This window comes from Equus przewalskii, chromosome 13 (genome assembly GCF_037783145.1).
Source record: "Equus przewalskii isolate Varuska chromosome 13, EquPr2, whole genome shotgun sequence".
Classification (NCBI taxonomy): Eukaryota; Metazoa; Chordata; class Mammalia; order Perissodactyla; family Equidae; genus Equus; species Equus przewalskii.
Window position 1 is genome coordinate 60671014 of NC_091843.1, and position 14990 is coordinate 60686003.

Genomic DNA, 14990 nt, shown 5'->3' on the forward strand with positions numbered 1-14990 from the left:
ATAATATACTGGATTATTCTCTTATGGCTAACTAGCCTAACCCTGGAAAGCAGTGTTCCTCACTGATTCTCATTGCTGCAGGAACCAAGAAAATGAAACCAGGTTGATCCCTAATCTTGAACAGTTTTTCAAAACGACTATGAAAGTCCGATTTTGATAGAAGGGATCCAAGGCTTCAAGAAAGCTACCATGCTCAAATACTTCTGTGTCTGCCACAGTGAGACGCTGACACTGGAATATTTTCTTTATGAACACAAGGACTCACTCAAGACCCAATCTCACCTTCCTCCTCATGCACATTTTTTTTAAAGGCAATTTTTTAAAATAAATAGATTTGATAAAGCACAGTGCAAAGATCTTACTTTATTTAAAAGGCTATCTTATTTTTCTAGAAGAAGTGAGTGGTTTATATTAAAATACAATGTTCTATTTTAATGCATTATACACCACTAATTTTTAAGTGAAGAAATTAAACTTTAAAAGCACTCAAATTAGAACTATGGGTAACTTTGTTTAAGGAGATTAGCACAATTTTCTTCTTAAAAAAAAAATGATTCATTCCTTTGATTTTTATTTAAACATCTTTAAGTATAAATATTCCTAATTAAAGTTTTCTGTAAGCAAAAAACATCAGAAAGATGCAAAGATGTGTATTCATCAGAGCTGGGCAGCATTCACTATTATCGAAATTGTTATTAAGGGAACAGATAATTACACTCTTTATGTGTTCCATTTCAATAAATGTGTTTTTGCAGTTGGGTTGCTTTTCTTACCAATTTATACAATAGAGACCAGAAGTTTTACTACCAACAAAAGTACACAAAATCAATCAAACACAGTAGAAGGCTTTTATAATGAGGGCAAAAGAGATGGTAATAACAGTGTATTATAGGTTATCCATTGTATATTGATCTACTATTGTTCACTTTCCATTAAGTTATAACACATAAGAGGCATAGTCAGGCTCTGGTATTTTTAATTTGCTTTAGATCTGGTTTGAATGAATACCTCGAACAAAGATAATGTTGGCTACTGAAGCCCATTATTCAACCTTTCAGCAACAAGCAACTAATGGTTGCTTGTTCAAGATGCTGTCTTATGAAATGCATATTTTCATACCTGCTTTGGATATTTCCATTAAATATTGTTTCTGGGGGGACTCCCCAGGGACAACCAAGTATGCCTCCAGGAAGCCGTTTAAAATCAAACTGGCAGCATATTTTAGGATCAGGTCCACAAGTGTGAGGGATGTCATAGCTGTAGAAGGGCATCATGTGGCAAAAAATATCTGTGGCAGATCCCAGATCTAAAATAAAGAGCCAACAGACAAACCTGTATTTATAAATTTTGTTCCCAAAACTGTTCAAAATGCCAGTACTTTATATATATATAATGCAAACTCTACCTTAAACCAACAACCCCTTAAAACTACTAATAATACATAAATCCCAACAGCTTTTAATGACCGCCAGACTGAAAAAAGATGCTCCTATCTAGGTCTCTACCAACCTCTGCTATCTACACTTGGTTGAGACAGAAAAGCCCTGTTATGAACCAGTATCTGCTGGAAGGATACAAATTGAGCAGAAGCAAAAGTTATAACCGGCTCATCCGTGTCCATCCCTGGCTGCCAGCTCCTGCCCCATCTGTTCCCACCTCAGCTAACAGGACACACTGAGAGAGACCATTGCATTCACTGCAGAGGCTGGGTAAGAAGAAGAGAGAAAGAAAGCAAAAGGCAGAACTGGAAGAACAAAGGACCAAAGGCGGGGCTTGTGAAAATCCCCTGCAAATTCCTGTCTACTTGCAGTGAGGAAAAGGAAGGGCAACCAGCAGAGTTCATGGAGTCCCCTGGACGTTCACCAATAAACAGCCAGGGGGTCTCTTCACCAAGAAGGGAGCACAGGAAAAGTAAAAGGAATTTTCAAGACCAAAAAGAAGAATAAAAACAAAGCAAACAAAAAAGATATGGAAAACAAGTATTGATTCCTGATGCAGACTTGTTTTTAACTAAAACTTCAATGTTAGTATGTGTTGATACTACTGCCCTTGCCCTTGAGAGGTCTGAAGCCAACACTAAGTGAGATTGGAGGACTTAACTAGTAGTTAAAAGTGGTTATTTTGTATAATATACTTTGTAAAATATACGTTGTAAAATCCTGACCTGTAAATACCTCTCTCCCTTTATTTATGCAAGGATTTCAAATTTTGGGGAATGGGTATGCATTGCTTTTATAATAAAGACAGACAAAAGGGCAAACAAAAGAGCAACATTTACACTTAAGAAAATGAAAATATTTGCTTCATTAAGAACCAGAATACACAAAGAACCAGAATACACAAAGAACTTAATTCTAAAACATAATTTCAAAGCAACATGTCCAAATCTATCAAATGTTTAAAATATTCCAGTTTTTACCTCATACTCCATTTAGTTAAAATAATTACCAGTTCTTTTCCAAATTTTAAAGCTGTTATAATCTGTATATTTCTGTGCTGTCAGTTTCAATGAATCACATTCACAAACGTGACAACACAGATACGGGTCACTAATGCGTGCTATCTGTACTGAGGTTGTCACACGTCCCAGAACTGATGCCAAATTCCTTCTCCTTTCTCCTACGCATCAAGGACCATACTCAACCCCACTGCTTCTCCTCACACCGTACTATTTAGCAGCTCATTTACACATTTCAGTTTATCTGGGGCATTTAGTGTTGTCTTTTATCAAATTAGACTTAATTTTCTTATAGACAAGGATGTTTTCTATATTTCTTCCTAGCGCAGTATTAAGTACATAAAAATACTCAGTAATTTCTCGCTGACTGATATTTATGGGCAATTTGAATGTAGGCAATTGTTTAAGTAGGGCTTCTTCAAATTAATAGTCATTTTTTTAAATCAATATACTCCTTTTCATTTGATCAAACTATACAGGGTACCATCCCGTACAAGTTCTTGTTTTCCCTACAGGTTTAATTTTCCAGAATAAAAATTATATAGCTAATTTCTTTCCTTATTGAAAAAACAGCAGTACATACAAGAAAGTTACTGTCTAGATTTACAAGTGACTTTTCCAAAACACTCAAGAGGGTCTGGATTACACAGGAAAGCAAGTATGACGTAATACAGTAGTTTCTGTACATTGTTTTAGCAACAGAATCCTTTTTTCAGATGAAATCTTGCTGAGAACTCAATACTGGGATGGCAGTGTATGCCGGGGGGTTAGGTGTCTGGGCTTCAGAACTGCATGGAACTGAACTCATACCTCAGCTTTGTATCCACCACCTGCCAAGACTTTTGGCAAACGGCTTCACATATCTAAGCCTCCCTTTCTCTACCATTTAAAAGGGCTAGTAATAAAACATAATTTAAAGGAGAATTATAAAGATTCAATGAGAGAGTGGATATGAAGCATATAACATAATGCATGGCTCATAATAAGGACTCAATAAATAAAAAATAAGGTGTTCTGAATTAAATGGGGGTTGCAAAAGGCAAAGACTCCCAAAAGGACTAAATCTCATCTCCTTTCCCCCCGCAAAGAGCTGGAAAAGTATGTCCTTGGAACATCCAGATGCCCACAGAACACAGTGTAAACTGCAATATAGGTAATATGAGGGCTGTTGTAGAAGGACAGGATTAAAGTTTTAAAAGGCAGTTCTTACTAGATGCAGAGACAGGAAAGATGGAAGGAAGAAACACTGGCTGCATATGAGATAAATGACTGAATATCAGTTCTAATGCACATTTAACTTTGTGATAAAACAGGTGCTTTTAAAAATAGAAGCGAAAGCATTATTTGCAGAACACTGATTCTTTATATTTTACTTCCTTTAGGCATAAAAAAGAATCTACAATATTCTATAGATAAATATCTTTACCAATGCTTAAAAGAATCTTGACACAAATACAAGGGAAAAATAATTATAAGAATGTGTTATCTTTAGGCAACCTGATTTTCAAGACTGACACTCTGAATAAAACCCGTAACAGCATGAGTTCATAACCCTTGTGAAATACCATCTAGATCAAGTGAGAGCTTCAACTTTCATCAAACCCTACATACCCCAATTCTGTCTCCAAAAAAACTCCAGCGTTTTACCCAATGCGAAATGTTTTTTAACTGCATAATGAACTCTCTGGATAAGCATGTGAGAAAATCCAGCACGTTTTAGAAGATAAGCCATAGTTGGTGAATGTCCAAAAGGATCAATAGCCCAACCGGACCGAGGTTTCACTCCTGTTGATAAAGAAAATAAGAGTTATCTTTTTTAACAGATAAACAAAATAAAAAGAAGTCATAACACATTCAGACCCACCAGAGTCCTATGGTCTGCTGGCTTCTAAGATAAAGGAGCTGCCCAGCATCACCCTTTAGGGAGCACTCCCACGAGGACTCCCTCATGGGAAGATTCTGCCACTGCCATGTCCTCTCAGACAGGGGAATCACATGGAAGTTAATCAGTTGAAGCTGAAATAAGCACTCTGCCATCCTGTAGATATTAGAAAGCTACTGGCATTCAATGGAGCTGGAGAAAGGAACAGACCAAGTCCCGGCCCTCTAGGATCTCCAGTCCTGTCTTTTGTAGAGCTAGATAACTCACTCACTGTTATGTAATAAAGAAAAGTAATCTAACTCATTTCAACTTGTACTCACCAACCCCAACATTTACAGATTTTTAGACTGTCTTTTACAACTCACAAAAGGCCCAAATCATATTATGCAGTAGCAGAACTGGCCAAAATAACTACACTGTATTTCATTAAATCAAGATATTTTGATGCTGATGCTTTCTCTCTACATAGACGGGGTCAATGGAATTTTTCACACCTTATTCACACCAATTATAAGAGCCATCAACTAAAGATATATCTCAATTTCACAGAGGATAAAATGTAAAAAATAAAAAATGGATATGTTCGAATTAAGGAAGTAAGATTATTCATCTGGCATTACACAAATCTTATCTTTTATCTATTCAGGACTCTCAAAGAAGGCTTCTATATATAAACTGTAAATCGGCATAAGTAATAATATTATGCACATTTTTTTCACTCAAACATCTGTTTAGCACCTTCCATATACCTAAGACTATGAGAGGCCCTAGAATTACAAAAACGAGTTAATCTTAATTCCCACTCTAGTTGCAGAGACTATCGTGCAAATAGGTGTAACACAGAGTAACAAAAAAGACAGCAAAGGGAAGAACTCTGTAGAACAATACTGAAGATTAACACAGAGATGGGAAGGCAGCAAAGGAGACTGAGAAGGAAAGGTCAGAACTCTCAAAGGACCAAGAGTATGTGTCAAAACTCAAAGAACTGACCACACAAGACTTGTGCATTTCACATATGTAATTTACCTCCAAAAATTGTAAAGAAATTTTGAACTCTATTTAGTAATTTTGTTTTTTGTGGTGGTATTGGTTTAACAATTCTGAAACTACCTCTCATGTATTCCAAGGACAAGGGAGCCAGGTTTTATACTATTAATAAAAGGAACTAAAAAATATATAAATGTGGGAGAGTGGAATGTACTCTATGATAGTGAATTGAAATAGGAGATATCGATATTAACTTATGGTTTTATATACACACACACATCTCCTAGCTCAGAGCGCCAAGAGGGCCTATATGCAATAACACCTCAGTACCAATGAGCACATCTTATCTCCCAGACCTTGACCTCTAAACACCATGCTCTATTAAAAATAACCTTAAAGAAATGGCTTATTCTAAGGCTGAGGTCAGGAAAGCACAAAAATAAGCCTGGCACATATTCTTGGGCCATAAAGTAAAGAAATGACCAAAGAATAATGAGAACATATTAAAATAACTCAGGAGACAGCTTGAAGGGGCTTCCAGTGGTCAAATTTGGGACAACTGGAGCAGCAAAATAAATGACAGTACTAGATTATAACCCATTGAATAAAATAAGCATTCATGAGCCCATAAAGGAACAGGAAATAAAAAAGAAAGCTCTTCTCTTTTAGAGAATGCCAACTAACAATTATAGAAGGAATGATGAAGTTAGAAAATCATCAATGGATCCTAAAATTAAAACATGAGAGTTTCATGAGGAACAAAACATTTACCTATTCTCAATGTATCTCCCACAAATTACTTATTAATTAGAAAGGGGTAAAATGTAACAGAAGAGTGAAGAAACTTAACAGACACAACTTAAGCAACTGATCAAGGCTAGCATCACCAATATTGGAAGAGAGAGACATCAAGGATGCATTGAAGACAGCAGAACATCACTGCAGTGATACTCTATCAAATTAAATAGGTTAGATTACATTAATACATGGGTGGGTAGATAGACAGATAGATAGATAGACAGACAGATAGATAGATAGGAAGAACAGATAACCTGAAGCTAATCAGGAGGGAAGAGACAAACTCAAATTGAGACACTTTCTACAACAGAGGTCTGCACTGCTCAAAAATAGCAAGGTCAAGAAATCAAAGAAAGCGTGAGGAACTATTCCAGATGAAAGGTGACTAGAGAGACATGACAACTAAATGCAATACATGACCCTGGGTGCGATCCTGGACTGAGAAGAAAAAAAGCAGCTTTTATAAAAAAAACTATTGAGACAACTGATAAAATCTGAATATAGCCTGTAAACTAGACTGTAGTATTTGTATCACTGCTAATATTCATGATTTGGTAACTATCTTCCAGTTATATAAGAATATGCCCTTATTTCTTAGGAAATATACAATGAAGTATTGAGAGACAAAGAGACGAGATGCCTCCAACTTACTCTCAAATGGTTCAGAAAAATATGCATATAAGTCTAAGCACCGGATATACAGGAGTCTTTCCCAAGAACTATCATGAAGTTTGAAATTATATCAAAATTAAGTTACAAAATAAAAAAGGAGTATGTGTTGTCCCAAATAACAAGTGCAGAATAAGTTTACAAACGAGTAAAAATCAACACCAAATCTACAGTTATGTCTGAGATTTTAGCATTACTGGTGATCTTTTCAGTATCAAAACCACTTGATCCACAGGAGTAGCAATCTAGCTGCAACGGATTAAAGAATCTCTGAATGGTAATGTTGTAGAAAAGAGACAATGTAAACTACATTTCTTAAAACTTTGATATGAAAGAAGGTGAAAGCTAGGGAGAGACCTAGAGAAGGAACCTAGGATCCCACTAGGGTTTTCCTTGGTGTAAGTAAATATTTTTTAAAAGGGAGGTAAGGGGCAAATTTAAGGAAAAGTGCAGTATAAGAAAAACCCAAAATTTTATAGAGAGAGCACATTTGCCAATAAAATCAGAAAAGGTCATGGAAAAGATTTTTTGCCATCATGCAAGAATTAAGATTATCAAAATATGTAAAAGTAAAAACTGTTAGGAAAAATTACGGGAAACAATCATCAAAAAGAATAAATACACCACTCAATTTCTGACAAACCTAAGAGGCTTAAAAATTAGAACATGATAATATGAACAATATAATTAATAAAATTGGATTATTCCAAGTACATTTAACATTAACGCTTAAGAGGAATCAGAGAACAGTTACAAAAATGGATATTATGGGCAAAAGATAACCTTAAAAACTCAAACCAAGTTTATAATAGTCAAATTTGTATAAAGTTCATAAAAGTAGAAATTAACAACCAAAGACTAAAAAATTTAAAAAGCATCCCATAATCAAATGTAAAAATAAAGTCTTCAAAATAACATCTTGTTCTAAACTGTTTAGGAAATAAAACTGAGAACACTATTCTAATTTAAAAGATGCAGCCAAAGCCACAACAAGAAAAATCTTCATATTCTCAAGTGTGGTCATTATCTAAATATAAGAGGTGAAATCAAGAAAATGAAAAGACAACTCACAGAATGGAAAAATATATTTGCAAATCATTATCCAACAAGGAAATTGCATCAAGAATATATAAAGAACTCAGAAGTTAACAATAAAAAAAACAAAGAACCCAATCTTTTTTTTCTTTTTTTTTTCCCGAGGAAGATTAGCCCTGAGCTAACATCTGCCAATCCTCCTCCCTTTTCTGAGGAAGACTGGACCTGAGCTAACATCCATGCCCATCTTCCTCTACTTTCTATGTGGGACGCCTACCACAGCATGGTTTGCCAAGCAGTGCCATGTCTGCACTCGGGATCCGAACCAGTGAACCCTGGGCCACTGAAGCGAAACGTGTGCACTTAACCCCTGCACCACCCGGCCGGCCCCCAAAGAACCCAATCTTAAACGCAGGCATATAGATATCTCTCCAAAGAATAAATAACTCTCCAAAGAAGATATATAAATAGCCAATATACACATGAAAAGATACTTAAGATCATTTGTCTTTAGGGAAATACAAATCAAAGCCATAATGAGAAACCATTTCACACACACTTGTACGGCTAAAATAAAAAAGCCAGACAATAAAAAATGTTGTTGAAGATGTGGAGAAATTAGAACCCTCGTATATTGCTGGTGCAAATGTAAAATAGTACAGCCATTGTGGAAAACAATTAGGCAGTTCCTCAAAAGGCTGAACAGAGAGTTACCATATGACCCAGCAATTCCACTCCTAGGTATATACCCAAAAGAAATGAATATATGCCTACACAAAAACTTACACAATTGTGTATAGCAGCATTATTCATAGTAGCTAAAAAGGGGACCAACCTGAATGTCCATCAACTGAAGAAAGGATAAACAAATATGATATATCCATACAACAGAATATTATTCAGCCTATAAAATGGAATGAAGCACTGATTCATGCCATGACGTGGAATAACCTTGGAAACATCATGCCAAGTGAAAGAAGCCAGTCACCAAAGGCTACATTGTATGATTCTATTTATGTGAAATGTCCAGAATACTCAAATCCATATATACAAAAAGCAGATTAGTAGTGGCCAGAGCCTGGAGCAGAGAATGGAGGAGCCAGAAAGGGGTATGACTTAATGGGTAAGAGGTTTCTTTTGAGGATGTTGAAAAAGTTCTAAAAATAGATGGTGGTAACGGTCGCACAACTCTGTGACTATACTAAAAACTACTAAACTGCACACTTTCAGTGGTGAATTTTATGATATGTGAAACAATACAGTTGTAAGAAAAAAATTTATGCTGAGCAAAGAAGTCAGATCCAAAAGAGTTAATCCACAAATATAAAGTTCTCATATATAAAAATCCACATATATAAATTATAAAGGCAAAAATAATCTACAGTGATAGAAATCAGAGAGCAGTTGGCTGCAGGGGGAGAACTGAGGAGGATGAGGGAACTTTCCGGGGTGATGAAAATGTGGGTTAAATGAGTATATACACTTGTCAAAACTCAAACTCTATAGTTAAGACTTAGATGTTGCTCTGCATGTAAATTACACATCAATAAAAGCTAAACGTAAGAAATCCTCAAAAACTGAGGTTTATAAAATGAATATTCTTGGCTTAGAACATAGTTATATATTTGAGAAAAGTGGCACTCCTTGGGGTCCCAAAGTCCACCTCCAGGTTTGGTGATTTCTTAAGAAAACTTACAGGACTTGGCGTCAGTCACACCCACAGCTACAATTTAGCACAGTGAAAGGATAGAAAGAAAAATCAGTAAAGGGAAAAGGAGCATAGGGCAGAGTCCACAGGAAACCAGGCACAAGCTTCTAAGAGTCGTCTCCCTGTGGAGTCCCACAGGACGCATTTAATTCCTCCAGCACCGAACTGTGACAACACATGAAATGCTGTCAGCCAGGAAGCTCATTAGAGACACAGTGTCCAAGGTTTTTACTGGGGGTTGTTCATGTGGGCATCCTCTGCCTAGTACAGACTAAGATTCCAGATTCCGAGAAGGAAAACAGTGTTTAGCAGAAACTCATTGCTTTTACAAACAGTTTAAACAGAGAGAGCTACTCATTTCTCATTTCAGAAATCCAAATCCTTTCTAAGGAGAGCAGTTTCAGACCTGCTATGTTAAACTCGTTTCTACACAGGCATGATATCTGCAACTTATTCTAATGATAACAATCACAATAACAACAATATGGAAAGAGGGGAAAAGAAAAAAGCAAACGTGCCAAAATGTTAATAACAGGTGAATGTGGTTGAGGTGTCTGTGGGAGTTCTTCATAGTATACTTACAACTTTAAGTTTGAAATTATTCCAAAATAAAAGTAAAGAAAAAATTAATGGAGAGGTTGTCCCTAACAGAATATTTTAAAATAATAAAATATCTAGAAATAACTTCAATAAAAAACATATAGACTTACCGTACAGAAAACTACAAAATTGTACTGAGAGATACGAAATATTTGAAAAGAACTACATACTGTGTTGCAGAACGCAAATATTAGATATTGCAAAGATTTTGATTAGTCAGTCTCACAATCCTATGAGTTACATGACTGTCTGATTTTATCAGTCCAGTATCCTTTTTCCCACTTCTTGTGGTAAGAGGATCCTTCTTCCTCATGGAGGACCCATTCACATGGTTTGAGTCAGAACCATGCGCTCCACAAAGCCTACTACCTCATGACCATTTCCACCAAACTCATCAGGCCTCAGTGATTTCAGTGCCTCCATCTCTGGCCTTAGTTAACTGGCTTGGCTCACAGATTAAGTGCTGAACCCAAATTGGGCCAATTAGGTAAGGTATTAAGGAACACTCCTTCTCCTGGTTGTTAGACTAGGAACATGAGAGTACCAGTTGTCTAGAGCCATCTTACTCACCATGAGGTAAGAGCCAGGAGAAGACTGAAGACATGCAAAACTAGGCAGAGCCAAAAGAGACAGTGCCCAGACAACAAAATTTGAGCCCCCTGGATCCAACCTTACCTGAAGCTACTACCATCTCTCTGGAATTCTTGATGACAAAATTAATATCTTTCTTTCTTAATTTTCTTTTTTTTTTTGCTTAAGCTAGTAAATAGGTTTTTGCCTCTTATGATCAGGAGTCTTACCTAATACATAAGTAAAATCCCACTAAGATATTTTTAGGAAAAAATTATGCTACAATTAATCAAAAAACAGATAAAAATAATAGATAAAATAATAGATGAAACAAGGTAGATGACCCTAAAAGTGACCGTATTATATCTACGCAACTGAGTTTATGATTAAAGAAGCATCATAAATTAGTGAAGGATAAATTATTCAACAAAAACCAGTATTGAGAAAATTAGTTATTTAAAAAAATAAAATAGAGCCTCATCTCACATTCCCCAAAATTAACTGCCCAAAATAGTCCCTGTGAAAGAGAAAGACATCAATACGTACCTAGATTTTTTTCCAGCCACTGATGTCCTTCAATTAGTTGGTCAATTAAGGCAAAATAATGTGCAGCAGCCTCATCAGGCATAACCCAGCCACCTGTCACAATTTCCAACTGACCATTTTCTAGTAACCTAGGGAGAAAATAATACAAGTGTTCACATTAACATATATAAGAAAAGTTCAAATAAAAAATTAAAATAGCATAAACATTAGGTACAGCCTTTAAATATAACCAGTATTTGTATCAGCTGTTAAAAAATTTTTTAAACCAGTAAATGAAATTCAGGTTTGGGATCCTGGTGATCAAGCATCCTTAGTAAAGCGTCTGAGGTGACCCCTCCCTCCCCAGGCATAGCTAGGCAGGTCACTTTGGAAGTTTCTTTTTGAGGTATAGCACAATTTCAACGATTCCTGGTGTCAGGAGCCACATCTGATTTATTTCTGAATCTTGCAGAGCACCAAGCAAAGTGCTTTCCTCAAAGTATATCCCTGATGGGTGTTTACTGGAGTACTGTCACTTTAAGCACAGTATTTGTTTCAATACACCTATATTGAAAAGTCAACATTTATTTTAGTTCTTCTGACACTAATAAGTTAATCACACAAACTACACAAAAGCAGTAATAATAAAGGTAAAGCTAGTAAATATTACATGCCTCTGGGAATATAGAAAACATTATAGAGCACTTTGCTCCAAATTCAATTAAAATGTAGGCTATACAGTCTATTTTTCATTATTGAATAAAAGGCTCTAATATCATCATTATGTGTCCATTGGGTACTCCTTTGCCATAGTACCAAGGTAACTAGATCCCCAGCCCAGGAAAATTGAATTGTTACAAGAAAATACCTTCCTTTGAGAAGAAAAAAAAATCATTATTAAAAATCTGAAGACCCACCGGAGGAAGTATAAAAGTCAAGAATTTCAGCAAACATCTTAAATGTCACAGACTTTTGAGTTTGCAACAAGACAGTTTAGAAAATGGTGTAAAATTTCAGAAAGAAAAGCAGCTTTAATAAGGATACACATCACCGGATGCCTACAGCTAACAGCCAAGGACCAAGTCAAATTTAGTTGAAGCAGACCACAGGCATAAAGGATAGATAAGTATTTTCCCACAAAGCACATAACAGAAGCCACAGCATTAACACAACACTTGGTTTATTCAAATCTATTCATGATCATATAACCGGTGACAGAGTGCATAATGGACACAATTTCTAAAAATGAATGAATGAATGAGTAATTCCTTGCATAAAATGAAAAGGTACTAATTAAGTTTGTATTGCCATGGGGATCCCCAACTAATATAATTTCACATGAAGAATATGATGGCTCAATACAGTGTCTAAAGAAACCTGTGTCCCAACAAACCTCAGATTCTCACAGGTCCAAATCAAGAACTTATAAAACCGGAAATTTCTAAAAATTGCATTTCTTTAAGAACACAACTAAGTCCAAGGCTATTTTGTCCCACTCTTCCTGTCAATGGGACTCTGTTGACAGTTCGGTCTTCTTCTCTTTCTGGTGACTGCCTGCTTCAGCCCCATTCTGCAGACCACAGACGAGACCTGCCTGATGCCTTATGACCAGTAGTCGGGGGCCTGAGATAGCACAGATTTGGGATTTATCCTCTGACCACCAAATATAGAAACTAGACTTCTTTATCTCAGTATCCCAATAAACAGATCTTTTAGAAAATTTCAGAAATAAATTGGTCAAAACAAATTCTTTGCTGCTCTTGAAGAGACAATAGGAACTACAGATTAAGAATCCAAAAATTAAAATTATAAAAATCACTCCAATGATGAAATTTTTCATTTCTATCAGTCAGTTTTATTTCGGTACATAATCCCCATCCCTTAGGCATGAATGGACTCCAAGAAACAGTCAACTGAGTGAAGAATCATAAATACAGTAGTCCCTCCTTATCCAAAGTTTCGCTTTCTGCAGTTTCAGTTACCTGCAGTTAACCACAGTCTGGAAAATATTAAATGGAAAACTACGGAAATAAACCATTCATAAGTTTTAAATTGTGCACTGTTCTGAATAGTATTATGAAATCTTGTGCCATCCCTCTCGGTTCCACCCAGGACGTGAATTCATCCCTTTGTCCAGCATATCCACACTGTATATACTACCTACCCACCTAGTAGTCACTTATTAGCTGTCTTGGTTATCAGATCGACTGCCGCAGTATCCTGCAGTGCCTGGGTTCAAGTAACCCTTATTTTACGTAATAACAGCCCCAAAGAGCAAGAGTAGTGATACTGGCAATTCAGATATGCCAAAGAGAAGCTGTAAGGCGCCTCCTTTAAGTGAAAAGAACACAGCATATATAGAGTTCAGTACTATCCACAGTTTCAGGCATCAGTGGGGGTCTTGGAACATATCCCCATGGATGGGGGGGGGGAGGGCCAGTGAACTACGTATTTGTGAATAATCTACCCCTTCCCCCTCCCCACGACGTCTGAGATGCTACTGTGATGTGTACTGAGGTCTTACCTGCACAAATGATTACTTTAAAGACTATACTGTCTATTAATTTGGGGGAGGCATGAGAAGCCTCCCACTCATTAAAATGTTTTCCAGAATTTTCTTACCTATTTATTTTCTCCTCTCCTATCTTTCCCAATCTGTCTGGACCCAGATGCCCTATTGTCTCAGCTCAAACATAACTTATCCAGAGAAGTCTCTCTTACCACCCAACCTAAATCATCACTCCCACTGTACCCCCACACTCTATCACTCAATAGCATTTATCACAAACCAAAACTCACGACACATCTCCCCTCTCTCCCTCCTCACCCTGCCACCATTAGAAGGTGAGCTCCAAGACAGCAGAGACGAGGACACGCTGTTGTGGTCACTTTTCCAGGCCCAGCCCTGAGAAGCTTGATGGGCATATAACAGGCACTCCAATGGTTGTTAGATCAATGAGGAATGAATGAATGAGCCTCTCAGTTTAAAATTAGTTATTACATAAAGTTTTTATATTAGATGAAGCTCGCAGACATATGCAAAATAAATTGGACAGGGAAGGGTCAGCTGGAAAGCAGTTTGAATAATCTAGGCATGAGGCGATATGATCTAGAATATAGTGGTGGTAGGAAACATGGGAGAGGAGGAAGACAGAGGAGATATTTCATGAAAAAGTTATCAGTGGGAATCAGGAAATGACTGGAAATAGAAGAAAGGATTAAAGCACATATGGCTTGGGGTTTGAATTCCAGGTGTCTAGTGGGGTGGTGGTGTTAATACACACACAGTGCAGTTCAGAAGGGAAGTCACTTTGAAGTAATAAATATAAATTTGGACAGGGCTATTTGATATGACAGTGAGACACCCAGAAGGAGCTAACTGAAAAATAAGTTTAGGAAAAGAGGCTGATATAAAAAACTAAGTTTTACGGGCTGGCCCCATGGCCAAGTGGGTAAGAGTTCCATGCACTCCGCTTCGGCAGCCCGGGGTTTACAGGCTCAGATCCCGGGTGCAGACGTATTCCACTCATCAGCCATGCTGTGGAACCACCCCACATACAAAGTAGAGGAAGACTAGCACAGATGTTAGCTCAGGGCCAATCTTCCTCACATGCACAAAAGAACATATATATATATATATTAAGTTTGGGGGACTGAAACTAAGAGGAAATAGAAAAGGATGGGAAGTCTGGAGAAAACAATCAAAACAGTCAAGGATCAAGAAAAGGAAAGTGTAAGAGGAAATAGAGGCAATAAGA

General features: G+C 36.7%; 1 protein-coding gene across 2 annotated transcripts in view; it reads right to left on the minus strand.

The window, feature by feature from the left end:
* The window catches only part of MAN2A1 (mannosidase alpha class 2A member 1), a 170313-nt gene that overhangs the window by 89930 nt on the left and 65393 nt on the right, over positions 1-14990 (minus strand). For both annotated transcript variants that reach the window (XR_011525210.1, XM_008521233.2), the window contains exons 5-7: positions 11254-11381; positions 4070-4243; positions 1120-1306 (exon numbers count right to left, since the gene is read on the minus strand). Coding sequence is in view for 1 of the 2 variants with exons in the window: in XM_008521233.2 (XP_008519455.2) it covers positions 1120-1306; positions 4070-4243; positions 11254-11381 (489 nt within the window). In the remaining variant the exon portion in view is untranslated. The remainder of the gene's footprint in view (positions 1-1119; positions 1307-4069; positions 4244-11253; positions 11382-14990) is intronic.